The sequence below is a fragment of the Notamacropus eugenii genome, chromosome 5, assembly GCF_028372415.1.
Source record: "Notamacropus eugenii isolate mMacEug1 chromosome 5, mMacEug1.pri_v2, whole genome shotgun sequence".
NCBI lineage: Eukaryota > Metazoa > Chordata > Mammalia > Diprotodontia > Macropodidae > Notamacropus > Notamacropus eugenii.
In genome coordinates, this window is record NC_092876.1 from 40,305,085 (window position 1) to 40,328,821 (window position 23,737).

A 23,737-nucleotide genomic window follows, 5' to 3' on the forward strand; every position below is an offset into this window, starting at 1 on the left:
TTACTTTTTACGATATTCACTTAGACTAATGATGCATTCAGAGTGAAAAGTAAATTTTGTAGTTTAATTTGAAAAGGAAAACATTTCAAAATACATAAAATGACCAACATCTCACATGCAGCCTCTGACCCAGCTCCTACATTTTTTTCAGCTGTAGATTTACATTCTTCCTATTTGGAAGATAGGTAGGAATCTTCAAAACTGACCCTGACATCTGCCGCTGGAGCTCTGCCATCTATTTTTGCAAATCCCTCAAAAAGTGTCTTGTAGAGAACGTTCTTGCGAGTGTTGCCATCGTCAGCAGGCAGATAATCCAGAATTAGGGTCCGATGCTTTTTATACATGTCCAAAATAATCTTCATAGCAATTTCTCGTATTTCATAGATTCTGTGCTCCAGAGCACTGACTGAAAACTAAAAACAGAGGACAGGTTTACAATGATGGCACACTGCAGGTTCTCCTCACCTGGGTGGTTCCATGAGTCATGGAGCTAGGCCCCCTAAACCTCCAGACTCCTCCTCTGATCTATCTGCATAACAATGCTAGTGAAACCCGACCCTGCACATCGACTCCCTGTTCAAAGCCCTGGAGCGGCTGCCCACAGACCTCTTTGGTTTGGCATTCAAGAACCTTCACAATGTGATTCCAATTTACTTGAGCCTCCAACTTTATTTCTGACTTCTGTTTTATATAAGCCCTTTGCCTCAGTCAAACAGAAGCTAACTCATCATTCTCTGAAAATGTCATGTGCACTTCCAAATCTTTGCCTCTGCACATACCATCTTCTTGTCTCCCTTTTTTGGACTTATCTAAGTCCTACCTGCTAATCAAGACCCAAGATTCAACTGCAATTTCCAATCTGAGGCCCTCCCTCACCCTTCCCATCTATACCAGTCTACAATAATAATTTCTTTTTCCTCCAACTTCCTGTGGCATTATCTGGGCAATCAGAACCCAGCTGGCACAAGTTACCTGGTCTGGTTCTTCATCTTTATATAAAACAGCAATAAATGTTGCGAGGAACTCATGCTCTGGTTAAGAGACGGATGAGCTCACCTCCGGGGTCTCTTCTAATTAAACAACCCATTGAAAAACAGCAGCAGTGATGGTAGAGGGCTCTTACCCGCATAACATTGTCAACAGTAAATCCAGAGTTTTCAGTCCCCAGGTCTTTTAACAACCGTGCTAGTAAGTCCGTCTGACTCATTGCCAGATGAGTTGAAGAATTCTGTTTCAATGGTTGAACTAAATAAGTTGGAATAATTTGGAGGGGTTTAATTTCCTTACACAGAGCCAGTTCCTAAAAAGGAAGGGCATAATTTGTTAACTCTACTACGAAATCCTAGCTGTGATTTAACATCGATTTAGAAGAACTTTTATGATATAATACTACCCAATAAAGATTAGAGAAATAGAAAATTAAATAGTCTGTGAGGAAATCAGATGATTAAGGTCCACAACCTTATTATTATAATCCAATTAAAAAAGCTCAAACCCTAAGTGTAGGAATTGAAATCCTAATCATTTGAGGATTTATTTTATCATTTGGGGTATGGGGAAATATGAATATTTAATGGAAAATTCAAGAACTTTTTGTTTCTATCACTGATTGGTCGCATAAAATCAATTTAAGAAGTGCTAATAAATAAGCTGTAGCAGCTTTGTTGCTAGCATTTTATGCCAGCGGGGGTGGCAGCAGCTAGGTTTGTACTCAGTTTAGTATGATTACTAACAGAATAAGTAAAATTAAAAGTATTAGTCATGTATAAACATGAACAAGAATGTAAGTATTACCATGTATGCTACTCACATTTCTATTTATAATAATCATTATTTTGTAAAGAAAGAAAATTCACTTCAATAGACACTTCTTAAAGGCTTGCTATATGCAAGGTATTTTCTTAGGCACTGGGATTATTACAAAGATAAAAAAGAATGCTGGCCCTGGCCTCCTGAGACTTGGGAGCTGATGCATAATTAAACAACTATGATACCAGTTAGAAACTGACCGGGTGCGTAGGAGAGGGGGGTTAACCAGAGTGGTGTGAGAGATTCAAAGGTGAAAATATCACTTTTTGCTTTTGATCAGGGAAGGGAGAGTTTGAACCATGAAGGAAAAAGACTTCCATAGGCAGAGATTAGGGGATGGTTCATCCCCAGAAAGGAGAGTGGCCTAAGCAAAGTCACTGAGGAAAGAACAAGCAAGGAGAGATGAAATGATAGGAAGTAGAATTCAACGTGTCTAAGGTTATTAGTAGACAACAAAGAGTGTGCCATAAAGCGAGGCCGGATGGGGTAGGGATCCTTGAGTACTGAGCTAAGGAACAGATACCTTATTTGGCAGGCGATAAAAAATTAGAGGTCTTTGAGCAGGAGCATGCCATGATCAGACTGATCTGTCTGGAGATTTTTCCTAGCAGTAGAATTACGGATGGACTCTGGATGGAGATAGGAGTAATTACAGGCAAGATGACTGGGTAGAAAGCTATTCTAAGAGGTAAGGAGAGACTGAAATAGGCTGGTGGTAATGAGAGCGGCATGGCAGGGATGGACTCCTGAGATATTATGGAAGCAGAAACAGCATAACTTGGTAACTGATTGGATATAGGAGTGAAGGGGAGAAAAGAATCAAGGAATACTGAGGCTTTGAGCCTGGGTAACTGGAAGGATCACGTGCTCTCACCGGACAGACAATTTAGGCAGAGATACACATTTTATAAGTGATGTCTGGGAACTACAGCAGTGGAGAATGTTCAAAACTGGCTAGTTACAAAAAAATCAATGCTGAACTTTTTTTCCTCTTTTGTGTTTTCGGCCACATTAAAAACATGGGTCATTTTTTTCCTCCTTCTTTCAAAAGTGAATGTTACATGCCCTGACTTTGAAGCAACAGCTGTATTTATTTTCTCAGTCCCTTTCAAGTATATAGCCACAAGCCTATTCTCTAAGGGGTAAACTGTGCCCTATGATAATGGGCACCTCTGGAATCAAACTAACAAGCTCCCACAGCTTTCTTAGCTTTTAAGTAAAAAAATCTAGAGTAAAAATCTTCTTTCCCTTTGCCCAAAGTCTGAATGTGTCCCACAGTAAATAATTAAAAGTCAATGAATCAAGTAATGCCCTCCTGGGAATGTGCTTAAACCTTGTGCACACAGGAGCAGTTGCTCCATTTGCTCACATCCTTTGGAGAAATCAGCTTGTAATCTTCTAGTATTTGGGTAGAAATCACTCTCGGCCAGTAGAAAAACAAGCAATGTACTAACTGAATGACTGATCATGTGTTTTATTTCTAAAGCAGTTTTATCTTGAAACTTGGTGTGAGTCTGTTAATGGGACTGGGCCAAATGGATAATTTAAAGAAAATGATCATTTTTGTGCTGTTAAAAGTAGACTGTGTGTCAGAATCATGGTGACTTTTGGGTTCGCATCCTTGCCTCTTTTTTTCTAAACCCCTACTCAGCGTCCCATAGGCTGATGATGGGATGCCCCATCTGAGCTGCACATCCCATTCACAGCCAATGTCGAAATGACCACAGTTCAGCTTCTCTGGGTGATAGCATGCAGCTTCTCACAGCTGAAACACTCAAAGATAAACACTGAGACAGTTTTGAGGGTCACCTGCTCTGAGTCACAGGAGGAGGTTTGTACCTGAATAAAGTTCGATGCTATGATGCGAAGGCGAGCAGATGAGTCCCCAGTTCTGGTCAGCAGATTGGGAAGAGTCTTCTCCACAGAGAGGGTGGTTTCAGGCTTACCAAGCTTATGCTTAGGAATGTATTGTGTGATGATCATTTTTAATAATTTCAGTGATGCTTGAAAGACCTTTGAAAAACCAGAACAACATAAAGTGCAATACAAAGCCCAGCATCCAGCTCTCCAAGAGTTTGCTTTCATTCAACAAGTGGGCATTAAACATGGTCCTTTTGCACTGGGGATGCAGGGACCAAAATGAAACAGCCTCAGTTCTCCAGGAGCTTTCATCCATTGGAAGAAGTTGGGGAGAACACATATATGGAAAAGTCAATATCAATATTTATAAAATAAGTATCAAATAACAGGAGGCATAGAAAGGGGAGCTCTAGCAATAGAAGGGGAAGCACGAAAGGGCACGGGGAGGTGGGGAAGTGGGGAGGTGGTGGTGCTGAAGGGGAACCCTGAGCACTGAGAGAGGGTTTGGGGAGGAAGAAGAACACTCCAGGTACAGGGTACCTTGTGCAAAGGCGAGGACGTGGGAAATGGACGTTGGGGTTTGGCATCGATGGCAAATGTGGACTCTTTCAGTAAAGGCTACAGAGGGCTAAAGGGGACAGTCATGAACCAACAACACTGAGGGATTCAAACCATCCTCATCCTTCTTAAATCCCTATACCACTTCTCTTAATCAGCTACAAGAACATTCCTTTTGTGCTTCAATGCTAAGAGAAGGCAAAGGCAAACCCTTGTGGGCAGGGAGAGGGCCACTTATCACATCCATCTGGACTCAGAAGAGTTTCAGCACTAACTCAAAAGGTTAAACTCATCTTTCGTATTGCTCAGGTTACATGAAAATAAAAATACAAGTCGACCATCATGCTATTTATCATGTGCGAAACAAATTTTTGTAAACTATTTAATGAAACCTGCTTTTAGGCAGTGTGGAGAAAACCAAAACTGTCTTGATGCTGTCCAACTCAAGACTAAAAAGGACTTCAGAAAAAGGCAGCTTTCCACCCTTTTTACTTAGAATTAAGGGATGTTATTATTACCTTTTTTGTTAATATATGGAGTGTGTGTGTGTGTACGTGTTCGTACTTCATTGCTGAAGAAGACCATGGCATCAAAGAAATGATGACATGACTTGGACTTGACTTTGTTTTGAGTGAGGGAGGGCTGTGCAGGTCACCAGCCTCACTTCTCCTCCAGAGCCATCTGAATCCAGTGACCAGATATTCATCAGGATGACTGGAGATGACCCAGGATGAGGCAGTTGGGGTTAAGCGACTTGCCCAACGCCACACAGCTAGTGAGTGTCAAGTGTCTGAGGTGAGATTTGGACTCAGATTCTCCTGACTCTTGTACTGGTGTTCTAGCCACTGGTTCCAGAGAACCCTAATCCTCATTTATGTAATTACTCTGGAGTTATGAAAGAAACCTATCCATTTACATACTGTCCGATCTGGTCTGGTCTATCATGCAATTACGTTGAGAATGTGGAGGCCTATTTGCCCAGCGTTAGAGAGCAGTTACTCACTGAAGGCACGAGGTCCTTGATGGCTCTTCTTATCAGAAAGATAGCGGCTCTGAGAAGGTTCTTCATCTCTTCCTTTGGGGTCCCAAGAGGCATCGTCATTAGTTTGTTATACAATGAGAGCAACGCATCTTCTCGGTATGACCAGGTCTTAGAATAAGCTCCAGCGACCTGATGCAAAGAAAAATTCTCATTTTTACATAAAATGAAAAATTAGAGTTGACGGTTGCATCTCTAGTGTGATATTATTTGGAGTTTCTTTTTGTTTATTCAAAAACGTTTAGAGTAGGAGGTTTAGAGGATGAATGAAGCACTTGAAGTCTAGGAACACTGATCGTAAAGTTACTCTAGGATAAACGTGTACTGAAGAAGAGTGATGTGAAACAGGAAAAAAACAGATGAAATGAAAGCCTTTGCCAGTAAAAAAAAAAATCAGCTTGTGAAAAACTTGATCAAGAGCAGTATTTTAGAAGACAGCAGCTCACAAAAATCCAAGAGGGTTCTTTCTGAAGGAAGAAAGCCTATTTTTTTAAATCAAGGTGAGATGATTATAGTAAACCTAGCTTTGCCCCTGGCTCTGCTTTTGAACAGAATTCAGTTCAGTTGCTTTTCGTTTATGTCTGACTCTGTGATATTTGGACTTTTAGCAGAGATACTAGAATGGTTTGCCAGTTCCTTCTTCAGCTCATTTTACAGATGAGGAAACTGAGGCAAACAGGATGAAGTGAATTACTCACGGTCACACAGCTAGTAAGTGTCTGAGGCCAGAGGTGAACTAAGGAAGATGAGAACTCCTGACTCCAGGCCCAGTACCCTACGTGCCCAGTACCCTACGTACCCAGTACCACCTTAAATTTTAGTTTTAATATCTAATAACTTTATGTATTTTATAATTAAAACATTTCCATTCACTAAGGGACTTTATAAGTCAAATTACCATTCAGATGATTAACACTACCAAGCTTTACGAGCATTTTTTTTTTTTTTTACCAGAGTTTCTCCCAGCACTTCAATGGCAGAACTGGCTTCTCTCAATGCTTTCTCGGTCAAGGGTTCTGGCTCTCCCACAATGCTACCTTTTGGAACCAGACTGACATCTTCTTCAACCTTTTCTGGTTCCACACACGTTTCTCCTTGTTGCTTAAGAACAGCTGGAAGAGGTCTTTCATCATAAGGCAATAAATCAACCTGAAAGTGAATGAAAATAAAATTATTTTAAACATTTCACATCCTCTGATCTTCTGCTCTGTGGTTTCCCCTCTATTCCCAATGCTCTCTAAATAAAGGTCATATCTGAAAGATATCTCTTTAAGCCATACTAGATGTAGAGTTTATCAACATTACTACCTTAGAACAATGCAATACACACATGACTCTTAACTCAGAAAAAGTAGATGATGGCTCTATGTACTTTAATACTTTCTATATGTAACCAAAGTGGTACAAATTCTTCCTGAATTATTTATTTACCATTAAAAGTATAAGTTCAACAAGAGATTAAATCACTAAAGCAGGGTCAAAGCAAAAAAAAAGTTAGTTGATACTGACAAATCTCCATTATTTTATTGTAATGTCAAGCTAAGTCTACGCTTGTGTCACGTCATGTCCAACTTTTCATGACCCCATCTGAGGTTTTCTTGGCAGGGATACTGAAGTAGTTTGCCTTTTCCTTCTCCATCTCATTTTACAGATGAGGAAACTGAGGCAAACAAGTGACTTGCCCAGAGTCACCCAGCCAGTAGCTGTCTGAGGCCAGATTTGAACTCCAGAAGACGAGTCTTGCCCATTCCAAGCTCATTGCTCTATTTACTGTGCCACCTAGATGGCCTCTATGCTTGGGTTAAACAATAATTCTGAGCATTTTCCTTCACTCGGTAGTCTAAAGTACCCACTTAAAGAAAGAAAACAGAGGCTAGACAGACAAGGTTTCAATTTTATTGAATGAAGAATTTATTAAGAGTCTACTACATGACTCTTTGGTCATGCCATTTCTTTTACTACTCCAATGATATACTACAGAAATACCTAGCTCTCTCATGCTTTCAAATTAATCTCTATTTATAAAACAAATCAGACATTTGTCTGTATCAAATGCACATACAACCTATGATGTGTATTTAATGGAAAATATTATGTATATAGTAAATATAAACATATCATACATAAACAGCAAATATAAATAAATATAAACACAGCCAATATAATTACAGTACAGAAGACAGATGACGGGATCACAAGCTAAGTGTGAAAGGACTGAAAGTCACATGGTCCAGCTCCTTTATTTTACAGGTGAGGAAACGGAGACCTAAAGAAATAAAGTGATTTGCCCATGCCCTTCAGGCCTCCAGTAGCAGAGCCAGGATTTGAACCCAGCCTCTCCGTCTACAAGCCAGAGTTCTTTTTCCTACACAGGTGATACAGATCAGTATAAAAGACCAAAGGGAAGTTCACAGTTAAGTCCAAAGAAGTGAACATGCTTCAGTGCACATGCTGGCCCAGGGCCTAGCACATAGTAGGTGCTCAGCAATGCTTGCTGACTGATTCATACTACGGACTAAATGAGATGCACTTGAAAACTGAGGGGAGGAGAAAGAGGGTCTCTGTGGTGTTGGTGATCAAGTCTGAATTAAATTTATCCTGATGACTCCTTTGGATCTAGGCAGGGCAATCCTGGCTTTGAGCTACTTACACTGATCTTTGATAGAGAATTTGAAGCTGACCGCTGGCCCACAGCGGCTTGCTGTTTAGGAGGAACATTCAGAGGACTGTGAAGCTGAGTCTTGGCTGGGGGGAACGCTTCCACATAGGGTTTTTCTCCAGTTCGCTCCTCTCGGTGTAATGGTGACTGTGCAGATTTCTGCTGGCAGGGGCTGGCAGAACGCACCAGAGGTGTGAGGGGAAAATCAAAAGGCTTTCGAATCTAGAAAGAGAAACAGGAACATTTAGCTTAATTTTTTTCTTCACTACATAATAACTGTCTCAGCAGCACCGAGATGAAAACCTAAAGCACACAACACATGTTAAGAGCCAGTGTTTCTGCACTGAGGATGATCTGAGTAAGTATATCAAATGCCATTCCAGCTGTATCCTCACTGTGCTGACCATACACATGGCAGCGTATAAGTACACAGAATATCAACTGATTAATTTAAGTCACAAAGCCTCTTATAAGTACAGGAATGAAGGCTATTTAATTGAGTGTTCTCTTTTGCATTTTAGTTATCTGTGCACCTGTCTACTCTTCCCCTACCACACAGTGTAGACAGCTCAAGGCCAGGGACTATGTCTTATGCATCTCTGTATCTTCAGAAAGCCTTAGGCATAACAGATATTTTTTTTAAAAAAATGCATGTCTAGTAAATGAATGATTGTTTTGTTAAATATCTGTGTTAAAAGATGTTTCTCGACCATCTGTGTAACTTCTGCCCTTCTGTCTTAAAGCTGTCATTTGGTATTGCGATTTACCATCTCCGAGTCGAGGAGGTTGTGGAGCTCCAGCTGCTGGTACACTTTGGTGCGATACTGCTCCATCTGCTGCTTCTTCTCTTTGGCCAGGTCGTAGTCTTCTTTCTCCACAGCACAACGTTTTTCCACATCGTACCTGCCGAGACGCTCCCCAACCTGAAAGGCCGAAATTCCACTTTCAATTTCAATTATCAATTCACTGGAGTGATATAAGCGTTGAGACTGTCTGTCTGCAAATATGGTCTGTACTGAGAAGGTAAAACATTACCTTGTTTTATTGACTTTTTTAGGGGAGGGGTGAGGCAACTGGGATTAAATGACTTGCTCAGGGCCACACAATTAGTAAGTGTCAAGTGTCTGAGGCCAGATTTGAAGTCAGGCCCTCCTGACTCCAGGGCCAGTGTTCTGTCTATCCACTGCACCATTTAGATGCCTCTGTTTTACTATTAACAAGCCCTCTAAAGTGCCTAAATTTCATCTTTAATTTGTATTATGCTCTAATTCTTAAATTATCTTTTCTTACAATGAACAGAAACAAAATAACAAAGCATCTTAGTATCACAGGTTGACATACAGTCCAACTCCTGGGTATTGGATATTCCACTTTTGTTAAGAGGTTTTTATTTACCTGCGCTAAGTGATGTGGCTTTTTTTTTACGTGCTCACATCAATGCATCAGGGTCAAGCCAAGCTAACTAGGCTTGATTATTTTAACTCAAGGAGGACTGTGACACTTAATAGCTGTCTAAGTCTTAGAAAAAGTCACTTAACCTCTATATGCCTCCATTTCCTTATCTGTAAAATGAGGATAATAATAGGACCTTTCTCCCAGAGCTGTTGTGAGGACCAAATAAGATCCTATTTGTAAAGCCCTTAGTATACACTGCCTAGAACACATAGGCACTATGGAAGTGTTAGCTACTGTCATTATTACAATGATTTTCTTCCTACTCAGTCTACCTTTTGCAGATCAGCAATAGCCTGTTTCAGTTTCTTGGCGTGGTCGTAGCGCTCCTTTTGGACGGCTTCTCGTTTTTTCTCATCTAACCTGCGGATTATCTGTGCTACTTCTGGATCCTGGTACATATCAAAGGCTAAATCATCCAGGGGAGAAATATAGTCAGGTTTCCTAAAGGAAAAACAGCAAATATTTTTAAAAAATAATTTTAATAATTCAATAAGCATTATTTATTGAATATTCTATAAAAGTACTTTGTGTGCTGGAAAGTACCAGATATATATGACTTATTATCATGGCTTTAGGGAATACAAAAGCAGTATAAAACATAGTCTCCACTTTCAAGGAGTCTATTATAATCTTGGGAAGCCAAGGATAACCAAAATGAAGCAATTAAAGAATAATATGTATGAATAGTTGCTAAATTGGGTGGTATAGGCTATAAAGTATAGTAAGAAATCAGACGCATAGTAGTCTTAATATATTCTGTATCTTTTAGCAACCCAATTAAGCCATGTTCCTGAGAAATAGTGCTGTATATTTCCTTCTCCATCCTCAAGTGGTTGGATTCTACACAGTCAAACTCTTACAACAAAACCAAGCCAGCTGCTACTAAGTATCTGCCACAAGTCAGATTCCATGATGTAGTGGAAAGAGCATGGGATCTGGAGTCAGACTCACTTACAAGCCTGACTTTTCCTCTTATTACCTTTGTGATCTTAGGCAAGTTGACTTGATAATAACAATAGAAGTCTATTGTCATCCCACAGCACAGAGCCAAGACATAAAGAGGATCTCTCAAAACGGAGGACAACTACCCATTTTTGGTGATTCTTATGGGCACAAATGACAAGGCAGAAGGAATCTAACAAGTACTGCCCACTACTATTAAGTCTTGAGCAAGAAAATGAAGATAGCAGGGAACAGGTTGTGGTTTCTTCAAAGTTGCCCACTAGAATCAAGAGATATAAAAAGAAAAACTGATTTGGAAAGTAAACAGTTGGCTCAGAACGTGGTATCTGACAATGGGATTTGGACTTCTGGACCACAGCTTAAAGAAATGACAGATTCCCAGTGAAAGAAAGAACAGAGCTGACAAAGGCTGTGGATAACGTATTTTCCTGAAGTGTTGCAAATTTAATGAAAAGAACTTTGAACTAGAAAGGATGGAAGGCAGAGACAACTGTCTTTGCATATCTTCTGAGCTAGATACTGGAGACAATAGTTATGAAGGTATGGTAGTTCCAGCTGTCAGGAATGCAGGGGAAACAAAACCCAATGAAGGATCTAGTAGTATACTCATGGCCTCAAACGTTTAGGTACAAATGGCTCATTTAGGAATTAAGTAAAAGGAATTAGCAAGGAGAAAAAATTAACCTTATAGGTTAGAGAACTGTCCAGATAAAAACCATGACACTGTAGATGGGGATACATTAACCCAAAGAAATAGGGTGTATAAAAAGGGGTGGGGTGAAGTAGCATTATATATTAGAGTAAGGTTATGTAGAAATTCAGGAGCTCAAGGGTGGAAGAATGGTGGAAAACATCTGAATAAAGGTCAACAATGGTGGGAGAAGCAGAAGATAACCTGTCAATGGAATATAGTATTCAGACTATGTCTGAATAGAAAGAGGCAATAAATTTGAAATTTGGGAAATGGATCCCAAGTCTGGCACAGAAGCAAGATTCAATTGTGAAGAAACACTTCAAATACCCAAACATCTGCTGGAGTACTCTTTCTCTGCCAAAAGCAGAGCAACTAACTTCCTGACTTGCTTTAATGCTAATTTCATCCTTCAAAAGCCAGAGGAACCAACAGGAGGAAATCTTCTTCTGGATGTGATACTACTAGAGATCTTGATTACAAATGACAGGAGCCTGGCGGGGCAAAGTGACCACTCCATCCTAGAGGACAGAAATGTTGTCCAGAGTCTGACATCCATCCCAAACTTGGGGAAAGGAGATTTCAAAGGGTCCAGAAGAAGGATAGAGAAAATTCCATATATTATACTCCTATAGAGGAAATTAGTAAAGAAAGGATGGGAAATTGACAAAGGAAATTCTGAAAGAAAAAAGCAATTTGTCTCAAGAGGCTTATATGGATGATGCAGAGCAGACAACCCAACCTAGATTTAAAAAAAAGAAACGTACAAAAGCCAGAAGCAAACTCAGGCAATAGGATAAATAGAAAAGTATGCCAAAGTCCTGTAGATATAATGTCAGGAATGGTAAAGCTCAGAATGAACGGACGCTATTAGGAAGCTAAGGGCAACAAGAAGGTTTTTGTTGTTTTGTTTTAAAATCTATACTGGGAGGAAAGAGAAGACAAAGAAGAAATAGCACCAAAGCTTGGAGTGGACAGGTCAGTGAGATGCTCAACGCTCATTCACTTTGATTTTCACTCTGTACTGCAATGAAGACTCAAAGTGTCTGATGGGAAACTGACATCAAAGGATGACTGAGGAAATAGCAACTGAATGCCTATTTACCTTTGATAAATTCAGATCATTTTGTCCAAATGAACTACATCCTTGTGTACTGAAAAGAAAGAAAAGAGTGAAAAATAAAAGAGGAAAAAGGGAAAAAAGAAAGAAGGAAGAAAAAAACAAGTATTTATTAAGTGTTCGCTGCATACCAAGCACTGTGCTAAGTGCTGGCAGTGCCATGGTAACAGCAATTATGATTACTGAGCTTTTGTCTGGAATATCTGAAAGATCATGGAAAACAGGAGAGGTACCACAAGTTTGGAGAAAAGCAAATGTTCTGATTTTCAAAAGAGGGAAGATAAAAGAGTCTCCAAACTACAGGCCAGTGAGCTTGACTTTGATTCCTGAGTAAATTATGTTAAGGCTCATTAAAGAGAAGGCTGGGAGCCATCTAGTAAGGAAAGCAGTAATGACAAAGAGCGAGCTGGGCTTCAGCTAGCACAGGTCACATGATTCTAACCTTATTTCCTTTTCAGACCATTATTAAACTAGTACTTGAGGTTACCTTGATTTTGGCAAGGTTCCTGATAGTGTCTCAGATTCTTCCTGTGGCAAAGATAGAGAGAGGGGAACTAGATGTTAATATGACTGAATGTATTCAAGGACCACTGCTGTTCCTGCGGCAGGAGGTCTCCAGAGGGGTGCCTCAGGGCCTGGTGCTGATCTGGGCTCTTCCACATCTGTGTCAATGACTTGGACAAAGGCAGACATGGCATGCTCAGCCAAGAGGCAGATGCCACAGAGCTGGAAGGGACGGCTAACATAATGGATGACTGAGTCAGGATCCAAAAAGATTTTGGCAGGCTAGAGCACTGAGCAGATTTAAGTGAGAAGAAATTCAACAGATATAAATGCAAAGGATTACCTCTGTTTTAAAGAAAATCAGCTTCCCAATTCCCAAGTCTGGGCAGGCAGAACCAGAAAGGGATCATCAGGGTGTTTGAGTGGACTGCAGACTGAAGATGGGTTAGGAGTGAGGGGCTAGAGGCTACAGAGAGGCACAACTTCCAGGAAGAAAGAGATGATAATTAGTCCGTCCTCTGTTCTGGCCAGAGTGCATCTCAGATACTGTCTTCAGTTCTGGGCACACTGCTTAAGATGGACACTGAGAAGTTGAGTGAGCATCAACTGAAGGAGTGAGTGAATCTGAGAGCACACATGCTCAAGAACAGAAAGGGCTGTTGTGTGGAAGGATGCAAAATGTTTCATCTGGTCTTGGATGTCAGAACCAGGAACCATGGCTAAATGATGCAAAAAAGCAAACTTGGCCTTGATGTCACAAATATACTTCCTAGAAATTGGAGCTATCCCAGAAGAGAAAGAGCTGCCTTGGGACAAGGTACGTTCCCTTTCCCTGGAGAACTTTAAGCAAAGGTTGGATAGCTGCCATCATTGAGGCCATCACAATGAGGATTATTTTTAGATATAGGTTAGACTTCATGACTTCTGTGGTCCTTCCCAAATTTAAAATTCCAAGATGCTGTGATTACCACAAAGCTTGTCTTCCCTATATCTCTGAGATTGGAGAAAACCACTAGGGGTAGAGGCCAGGATGGGGAAATGAAGAGTTTCCTTCTTCAGAGTTTTTGTGACTTTTCCTTCACCTCAGGCTACACTTTGTATTTGTGGATAAATGGCCTTGAGGCATTTGCTTGTTGCTAGTGGAGCCCTAAATCACAGGCAGAAAAGCTGGCCAGGGAGGTAGGGGTGGCAATAGTGACAACGAAACAGTCTGGCCTTCTCTCGGCTGTAAGGGCTGTGTGTCTTTAACTTCTTGGTAGCACCTTATAAACTCAATCGTCTAGACAGAAGAACAGTCTAAAGTATACGGTCATCATTGAAAGGTTAATACAATATGTTTCTTTTTTAATTACTGATCTTAATCTGTAAATATATTTATGACAATCCAATTACTGGCTTATTGAGAAATGAGGAGACTACAGGGCACACAAAACCAGGATTCTCAGATGATTCCTATCTCTGTAATAATTCAAGCTTCCTGGGAAAATGGTCACAGAAAGTCATCTTCCCAAAGAGACAACATTCTTACCCCACATATGATCCATCTAATCCCGAGTCTTCTGAGCCCTGTCCAAGATAATGGTCAATCAGCTTCTCTCTGGAGCTCTTTGGAGACAAGAAATAATTTTTTAATATCACAGAAGATGACATGCTAAAAACAGAGAAACCATGTTTTCAAGACAGCATCACTTAGTACCCTGAGAATACAAAATGGCTCACTGTCCCTTGTTCACTGGACAAAGAGCCAGAAATGCCAGATGAAAGAAAAGTTTCATTACTAATGCAGGAGTTAAAACTGGCCACCTTAGAGTAAATTTTGTTAGCTTCTTTGCACGACAGTTGAATTACACTTTTTTCCAGAAACACTTTCATTTAGAAATAATTTTTTTTCCTTTGGAATTTTACTTCCCAAACTTACAATATTGCTTTCATCACTGCAGTCTGCAGGGTCCCCAATGATATTAACTGCCACTAAAGCAACCTAAAATAAATGTAAAACAACATTAAAAAGATGAATTTAAAAGACTTAACTTCTCCATTTACCAAAAGCAAGAATGCTTAATATATAAGCTGACTGCTCACGCTGGAGGTTAGACATAAAATAATATTATATATGTTTCATGCACTTTCAAAATTTCAATTTGGTGGGGGAAGGAAGGAGAAAAAAAGAACAAAGTAAAAAATGCACAGCAGAGAACAAAAGAAAACTTACAAGGGAGTGAAGATGGACAGCTCTGAACAAAATGTGTAGTGTTTATTATATAGGCTTTCTTGAAATGGAAATTTACTGTTGTGTAATTTGAATCCTCTTATGTTCTATATGCACATGACAATGTTTTTTTTCTTTTCTTATTTTCTATTTAAGTTTTAGTATTTAAATTTATAATGTTTCTTTTTCTTTTCTTATTGTGTAATTAAGTTAAAAATAAATTAATAAAAAAAATTTAGAAATTTCAATTTCATTTAGGAAAGGAAAAACTGAAACACAAATTCACAAAAACCTTGGTTTCCACAGCAGCCAGGCCCGAAGTTGGGCTGTTAAAATTCTTTCTACTTTGTCTTTAATGCTAATAACACATCATTAATGTTTAAAAAAATCTTAAGTTCCCATCAGTCACAGATTTCAATATTTTAAGGATTCGTGGCTGTATTGGTATGGATTATTATTCTATGCCAATTATGCCTCTGGGCTTTGGGAAGTGGTTGGTATACCTGAAAAGCTCCTCACCTGGTGGCTTGCTCAAAAGTGAGAAGTTATTAATTTTGCTAAACTGGGTCTCAAATGACATACATCCCACTGTTAGGCCCTGACTCAAAGTATTTCCAGCTTGGGAAGCCCTGTCAGGGCCCTGCAATTTGTGGGCAATCTTTAATGTAGGGTCACCTCCAGACCACATATATTTCATAGGTATTATATAGAGAAAAGCAATAGAAATGAAAAGCCTAGGGGTTTACTAATTATTTGGAAATGTGTGGATGAGACTTGCTAAAATGATGGTAAATCAGAATATGGGAAATTTTAAAAGTTATGAAAATTGTTAACCACCTAACCTAAGCATTCAAGTCATGTCTCTAAGCCAGAGGGAACTACTCAAGGGAATCACAACAGCCCTGATGTCCCAGGAGACCATTCTCAATGTTTTGGAAGTGGCATAACCACCACCACTAAACAATTAAAAGTGAATGTAGCAAAATGATAAGGACCAAGCATGAACCCAAAGAAGAGATCTCAGAAGATACTCCATCCATGTCTTTGCAGAGGTGGGAGGGCTATGGTTGTACAACATTGCATGTTTTCTGACTTTTGTGATGTACGGATCAGTTTTGTTGATTATTTTAAAAATGTTATTGTTATATGGAAAGGCTCTTTGGAGAGAGGAGGAGGAAGGATGCTTGAGAGAAATAAATATTAAAAAGGTGTTAAAGCTAGTGAGGAAGACTGATTAATCTTACCTGGCTATACAAGTTGTACCTATTGACATGGTTTTTATGAAAAATCAACTTGAGAAACTGTCCTACGGCATCCACATAAACTGATTTTAGTTCTCGAGCCTTACATCCTGTCTTTTCATTGTCACAGAGAGACACGTAACTGCAAGGATCAAACAGAATTAAAGAATTTTATTTCTATAAGCATATGCAATTAAGTAAATTGTTCCTTTGTTCCTACGGATACTCAGGTTAAAAACCAAACCAAACATCCAATGCAGTGAAAACTGGGGGAAAAAAATCACCATGAGTAACTGAATTATTTTCTGGAGCAATAGACTTCTTAGGGAAAAGCTCTATATCTAAAAAGCCGAATGAGAACTAGCAATAAAAGTCAGCATAGTAATGTGATTTAAATATTTTAACAGTGCATGTGAATAAACTAACAATGTTATGTCAATATGATCCTAGTCGGCAGTTTACACAGAGAGCAATCTATATTTTATGTAGCACCAGGAACACATCCTTGAGTGATAATTCCGTTTTTAGGAATTATGTTCTTTCTAATGCATAGCTATCGCCTGTTCATGAATAGGGAATGAACTATCAGGCTAAGCCAAATTAATATTTCCGTGTTTATTAAAAGCATACAAAATGGATACTGAAGCTCTATGTCTAAGAAATAATGCAAATTTTGAAATTCAGATCATAAGATTGGCTAAAGTTAACTATTAACTTTGTACTTTCATTCTCACCCAAGTCTTCGAAACCGCTCTGCTTGATACGGTGCAAAGTATTCAGGTAAGCTGTCGCTAATGTAGAACTCAATTTTACTGGAAATCATATACTGGTGAGCAAGTAACTGAAGTTTTCGAACTCGGCATCTCTCCACCATCTGAAGGACAATTTCTTGGGGGAACTGGCAAAATCTGAAAGAAAATGTTTCTTCTCTGAACTATCACTGCAAATTAAGTTTGTATTTATAGACCTGCCCTCTAGATATCACTTGACCTGAGAGTTTTCAGTGAAACTTTCTGAAATCCCTAACTTCCTAAATAAGCAAAGTATGTTAGGATCAAAAGATTCCATCTAGGAGTGAATGCCCTCTAAAGGATGCCAGAAGAACTTGACTGAAGGGACTGAGTATGTTTACCCCAGGGAAGAAGAGACCAAGTGGGGATATTATTGTTCTTTTCAAGAATATGAACAGCTGTTCATGTGGAAGAAAGGTTAGAGTCACTCTTGGTCTGAGGCCTAACGAGGAGCAATATGGAAAAGCCACAAAGAGACAACAGATTGGGCTTCTGAGCTTGCAGAGTTAACTCTGCCCCAATCTTGGGAGACTTCTTTCCCTGGCCTTCCAGGGACATGTTTGACCTCAGGGAATTTGCTTGTGCTGAAGTCAGGGGGCCATTGGGAGACACTCAGCTGAACTTCAGTGGTAAACAAGCAGTATGCATTTTATGTAGGTAAATGGTTCAGAGTCAAGGCAAGTCTAGGTATTGCCCACCTTAAGAAAACATGCTACCAACTTACAAAAAGAGAGATCTCCGGTATTATCAGAATTTGTTCATTAGTTTCAGTCACATCCAGCTCTCTGTGATCCCATTTGGGGTTTTCTTGGCAGAGACATTAGAGTGGTTTGTCATTTCCTTCTCCAGCTCATTTTATAGATGAAGAAACTAAGGCAAATAGGGTAAAGTGACTTGCCCAGGGTCATACAGCTAGTGTGGCTGAGGCCAGATGTGAACTCAAGAAGAGGAGTCTTTCTGACTTCAAGAGCCCAGGGTCATCTTGAAACCACCATAAAATGCCAGAGGAAGACTTTAGAAACTGACAAAAAGGTGATTCAGTTTAAAACAAGTCAACTTGTACTCAACTTTTTAACATGACATATGCTTGTATGAATCATTTTAACATGTCAAATGCAGGAATTTCCACTCAGATCTGAGAAACAAATCTCCTTCCTTGGATTGTAAGAAAACTGGTCAGATACACCCAAGAACACAGAACAGGCCAACTACAGAAATAGTACAACGAGGCATTATAAGGATGACATAGCCATGGAAAAAAGACCACTCTCTTGAAGAAAAAGTAACCCAGAAAGAGGACTCAAGATTTCAGAAACAGACTGAAAGCAGAGATTTGGTAGTAGGATAAGGAACACTTAAATATGTTTCAAGACACAGTTGAAATACATCTCTCACGAGGTGGGGTGTTATTTAAAGGCAGTTAGGTTACTATCAATTAAACTGCAGTGGAGGTGGGTCTTATGACTTCACAGACTCTTGATCATTTGATTTACAATGAAATTAGAGGTCTAGAATTCAAGACAACACACTGTCCCTAAGTAACAGTTACCTCACCCTCCATTTCTTTTTCATTCATAATACCTTGGTGATCTCCATCCATTAACAGTTGGTGCATGGACCATTAATTCTTTTGCACTGAAACCATCTTCATGTCCAGATGAACTGATGACTACAAACCCAATCTTGTGTGGCATTCTGTACAGTTGGGCTGTTCATAAAAATAAACAAGATTTTTAAAAGTAAAAACCCCATAGAAATAATAGAATTATGACAATATTTGTTATTAATTCCCATCATGACTTAATTTAAATACGATGTAATTCAGCCTAAATTCAGGAAAACAAAATTAAAATAATTATCGAGAATCATTTTTCTTTAAAATACTTTCTAAACATTATCTTTTCATCAACCTATTTCTATAGATAGCTTTAACTTTATTATATAAAGTAGTGTTAATTTTTGCTTTATCTTTTCTAAAGCTAACAAAGTTAGATGGGCTATGTAAGGAGAAAAGATAATTTAACCAATGAGACAATTATTTCCTAAAGGAAAGACAGTAGAGAAGAAAAAAGCAGTAAAGTAGGGATTAATCAGAATTCCAGCCTAAAAATGTGTTGAACTCAATTTCACTGAACAATGATTATTCAATTTTCAGGTCAATGTATTTGGAAAGCAAAGAAGAACTCATGAGTAAAATCTTCTCACAAGCAGGCAGTGAATTTAAATCTAAATTCTTTCTACTAAACCCAAATATATATCACATATATACATATACATACATACATATATTACATACATATATAAAAATATATATAAAATTACCTGATGATTTTCTGTCAATTCTAGCAAAAGGATAAGATCATTGGAAACAGTATGGTATGATGCAGAGTGCTGGACTTGGAGGCAGGAAGACTTGCCTTCAAATCCAGCCTCTAAAACACTTCTTAGTTTCATATTTTGCCCATGGGCGTTTAATATCTAAGCTTCCTTATCTGTAAAATGGGAATGATATCTATATCTTCCTCAGAGGGCTGCTATGGGGTCTAAATGAAGTCATGGAAGTCAAGAACTGTTCAAATATTAACAAGCTGTGGAAATGACGGCTACTGTCACTGCTTTTGCTGTCAGCGATGACCTTCACTTAACCGAGCCTCAGTTTCTTCACCTATAAAATGGCATGATCACTGTCTGCTCGACCTGACAGGCTGTTGTAAGGCTCCAATAATAGTGCACATTCAAGTGCTTTATAGGTTATAAAACACTGTATGAGAGTGTAAGGTAAATCTGGCACTGGGGATGTTTACTGGACTGCATGAATACTAGTAAATGAAAACCAGACTGCCCACCCTGATTAAAGATCTAGTCTGGGTTGTACTTATTGCCATGGAGGCTAATGATGCTGCTAACATACTCCACAAGATTCAGTTTTGCTGGCGTGAGGCCTCCTGCTACCAACTGAGATCCCAATCTCTCTGCTGTTACAGCAGTTGTGAAACAAAACTATTCCCTGGTGGCTGGCCTGCCTTCCGATCAGCCTCTGACTTTGGCTAGGATGGCCTTTAGACAATGAAGGTGCTATGCCCATAATCAAAGCCTTTCCAGCCTGCTCCAACCTGCCAGAGATAGTTCCCCACTGATACAGCCTCCAGAGTTCTAAGTGAGCACCATGCTGAGGCAACTAATGTAGCATGACTTCAGAGTATTCATTTTTTAACTTTTTTCTTTATTTTTAGGTTCAAATACTCTCCTCCATTCTCCTCCTCTAACATAGAGAAGGGAAGAAAAATTACACACATGAAGCATATACGTAAAACATGTTTGCATATTAGCCTTGAGAACTACAACTTTATCAAAGGACAATAATGATAAGAATTGCGTTGATGATAAAGCTATGCAAAAGTTACTACAGGATGGCATGAAAATACAAAACAATGCTGAATATATTCAGCTAAACCACAGCAATGAAAGGAGGCATTAAGGAAATCAGTAATGGCCTGATTTTAGAAAATGTTCAGTACCAGAGAATGAGGAAGGGCATCACTGAAAAATGTTATTAGCAATGACTAAAGATTTGAAATCATCCATCCAAACAAGATGTCAGCATTTCTGAATCCAAGTCCCCTCCAGATGCCTCTTCAGCTTCTGGAAGTGACCCAATGCTCTGAGAAGCTATGGCATCAAAACGTGAGCTTTAGTAAGCCATCTCACTAACACAGCACACCATGTGGTGTGTGTGTCCTCTGAGGACCAGCTGGGAGGAGACCATGTAGTGACTTTTTTTTTTCAAATACAGCATCTAATTGTCTACTAAAGTTGTGTGTATGTGTGTTTGTGCACGTGGTGTATGAGTGGAGTATGTGAGTGTGTGATGTACGTATGGTATATATTCATGTGTGAGGCATGTTTGTGCGAGGCATGTTTGTGTGAGGTGTGCATGTCAACATGTACAGTATGTATTGTATGTGAGTGGTATGTATTTATGTGAGTGTGCACGTGGTAGGGTAAGGGATGTGGACTTTGCAATGGGAATTGATGGAGCAGACATGTAACTGAAACCAGGTTTTCCAAAATTATTTGAGACTTCTGAAGAAATGGAAAAACCTATCAAAATAGAAATCCCACATTGATAGGACATGATGTGGTTGCTAAAGTGCTTTGCCTACCTTTTCTAATCTGACCCTCTGAAGTGGGGAAAAGAAGGGTCTATTTGTATTTTACCAATGAAGAAAGTCTGGCTTAGAGAGGCTAAGAAACCCACGAATGGTTACACAGTATGGGGTCAGAGGAGGAGTCCAGACTTGTTCCAGATTTTCAGACTCCAAAGCCAATGTTTTTTTTTCTTTTTTTCACTTCTCCATTTATGGTTTTTTAGAACCTTTTGAGTAACACTGTTATTACAATTAATTATGTGAAAGCATCCCCTTCTTGTCCTGGCACATCTAGCAACATCCATATGATATACCCAAGAGCTCTCTTTCTGTGAGTCCCCCAAGCACTGCGCAGATTGCTTGGGCAGTAATTATATCCACAACTAGAACAAGTAAAGTTGCTTTTACAGGCCAGAAAAAGAATACCATCAACATTCTGCAAGAATCCAAGCTTTGCTAAATAGTTATTAGAACAGACTTCCGGCCCACAGGGCCTGCTGCATCCCATGCAACCACATGTCGGTTTGTTATATTACTCAGCAATATTCTTAAGGAACAAGTGTCAGATTCTTCCTGGGCATTTCTATTAGGCCCTTGCAGTAGTATTAGTACCCAATGGTAAAAGGCAAACAAATTTTTCCTTCATGTAAAGTCTATTTTATGCATTTGGTTTTATCTGTATGGTTAGAGATTACCTAGACAATCCAATTTAGCAACAAATAACATGATACAAGAAAAACAAAACCTATTTCCCCCTTTTCTTTTCAAGAAAATTTAAATTTTGTACAAGGAAACATCAATACTTTAGTATCAAGCAATTTTATGGACTCAAAGAAATTGAAAAGTCTATAGCTCAGATCTCCAAAGGCTCCATAACCTAACAAAGGTGAGGTAAGAGGAGCTATTTTTTATAAAAATGAAAGAGCTGGTTAGGATCTGGAGCTGAGAACAGAATCTGTGACAACTTACATGCAATTCTAATTTACTACAACAAAGTGCCTGTGTGCCCAGAAGAAATTCAAGGAAGCATGAAGAGGAAAAGAAAATCGATTCTATATACAATGAATGAATTTGGAGGCACTGCGGATCACACACATGCTAGATGCTATGTGGGCAGGTGACCAAAGTACAAACTGAAAACTTTCACTTTCAGATCACCTGGTGAACTGCTCTAGTACCTTAAGTATTTTTGATGCTACTGAGAGGGTCAAATGAGAAGCTGCCAATGTAAGGTCTGGCAGGAGGGGTTCCTGGTGGGAAGACTCTTCTGCCAAAGCAGGTATGAGCCCTTCAGCATATGATGGCCTTAAGCCCCCTATACACTTTTCAGGCATGGGACACATCTAGATACTTACTACGGAGCCACACTTGGCCCAGGTGGGTGATAATCCTTCTAGTGATACAGATGGCAATGCTTGCATGCCTTGGACATGCATTCTTAACTTGGGGTGTGTGACATTTTTTTAATTAGTATTGTGGTAACTGTATTTTGAGAGAATTGGTTTCCTTTGTAATCCTATGCATTTTTGGTAGTTAAAAGCATGATTCAAAGGAGTCCAAAGACTTCCCCAGACTGCTTAAAAGGCACAAAAAAGGTTAAGAAGTTCTTCCTTGGGAGATGGTTTCCTGAACTTTGGTGACCAAAGAAGATAAGCCATCCCTTTGAAGCCAACCCCCATGAGTCTCTGTGCCAAGCCAGGCTAGTTCTAGGACAAGAAACATACTGTTCACTGAGGGCTTCCCCTTGAAGCCTTTCCAGATTACTGAGGATTGCCAGAGCTCAGGCTTCAAGCATGCCATGAGACATCAGAGGGCCAAAATTGGTGGAGGACATAGTACAAAGGGACTAGGAAAATACTCTGCAAAAAGGACATGACCATGTCTTCACTATCCCGAGATGGGAGGGAGATACTCTCCAGTTCTCTCTGAAATTCTCCTTCTCCAAAAGGGAATACTAGAAACCCTGAGCCCTAAGGAGATACAGCAAAATGAGGGGGGAAAGTCAAAGTCCTCCACCTCCCATGTCAATAACCCTTTAGGTTTTACCAAGTATTTTCTTCATAACCTGTGAGGCAGGTACTACAGGTATTACAGTTCTCATTTTACAGCTCAAGAAATTAAGGCTCTGACAGGTTGCTCCTTAGGATCAAAAACTTAGAACTGGGAGGGGCCTTAGAGAAAGGACATGAATTCTAACACTTTCATTTTACGGATAAAGAAACTGAGGCATAGAATTAATTACTTGCTCAGGGTCATACAACCAATAAGTGTCTAAGGCAGGATTGAACCTAGGGCCCTACCCAATACACCAGCACAGCTAACAAGTATCTGGGGTGGGATCCACTTTCTGACTCTACATCTGGTGCGTTTTCCACTTACCTACATTGCCTCTCAGTCACCCTTAGTTCCTTAGAGCAAGAGCTGTATACAGCAAGACTACATTTGTAAACACTTGAACGGTGTACAAAGTGTGAGCAAGATTGCACAAGCATTTTAAATCCCATTTTACAGATAAAGAAACTAAATGTCCAAGAGAAGAAGACTTATTCACAGTTACATAGTAACCAGTGAGTTAAATTGCAGAGATATGGGACTGAAATTCAGATCTCCTAATTCCAAAACTTATATTCCTCCACTACTACGAGGAAGTATCTGGGGTTTTCTTGGCAAAGATTCTGGAGTGATCTGTC

The 23,737-nt window shown here is 39.4% G+C and overlaps 1 protein-coding gene across 12 annotated transcripts in view; it reads right to left on the reverse strand.

Annotated features, from left to right (window-relative positions):
• The window catches only part of CEP104 (centrosomal protein 104), a 48,060-nt gene that overhangs the window by 13,950 nt on the left and 10,373 nt on the right, over positions 1 to 23,737 (reverse strand). For 10 of the 12 annotated variants that reach the window (XR_011966966.1, XM_072608656.1, XM_072608655.1 and 7 more), the window contains exons 2-14: positions 18,481 to 18,607; positions 16,843 to 17,016; positions 16,112 to 16,250; positions 14,577 to 14,639; positions 14,187 to 14,263; positions 9,653 to 9,821; positions 8,693 to 8,848; positions 7,917 to 8,147; positions 6,218 to 6,415; positions 5,231 to 5,398; positions 3,649 to 3,822; positions 1,124 to 1,300; positions 207 to 413 (exon numbers count right to left, since the gene is read on the reverse strand). Coding sequence is in view for 11 of the 12 variants with exons in the window: in XM_072608656.1 (XP_072464757.1) it covers positions 207 to 413; positions 1,124 to 1,300; positions 3,649 to 3,822; positions 5,231 to 5,398; positions 6,218 to 6,415; positions 7,917 to 8,147; positions 8,693 to 8,848; positions 9,653 to 9,821; positions 14,187 to 14,263; positions 14,577 to 14,639; positions 16,112 to 16,250; positions 16,843 to 17,016; positions 18,481 to 18,593 (2,046 nt within the window). In the remaining variant the exon portion in view is untranslated. The remainder of the gene's footprint in view (positions 1 to 206; positions 414 to 1,123; positions 1,301 to 3,648; positions 3,823 to 5,230; positions 5,399 to 6,217; positions 6,416 to 7,916; positions 8,148 to 8,692; positions 8,849 to 9,652; positions 9,822 to 14,186; positions 14,264 to 14,576; positions 14,640 to 16,111; positions 16,251 to 16,842; positions 17,017 to 18,480; positions 18,608 to 23,737) is intronic. The other 2 variants (XM_072608664.1, XM_072608663.1) reach the window with 1 other exon arrangement.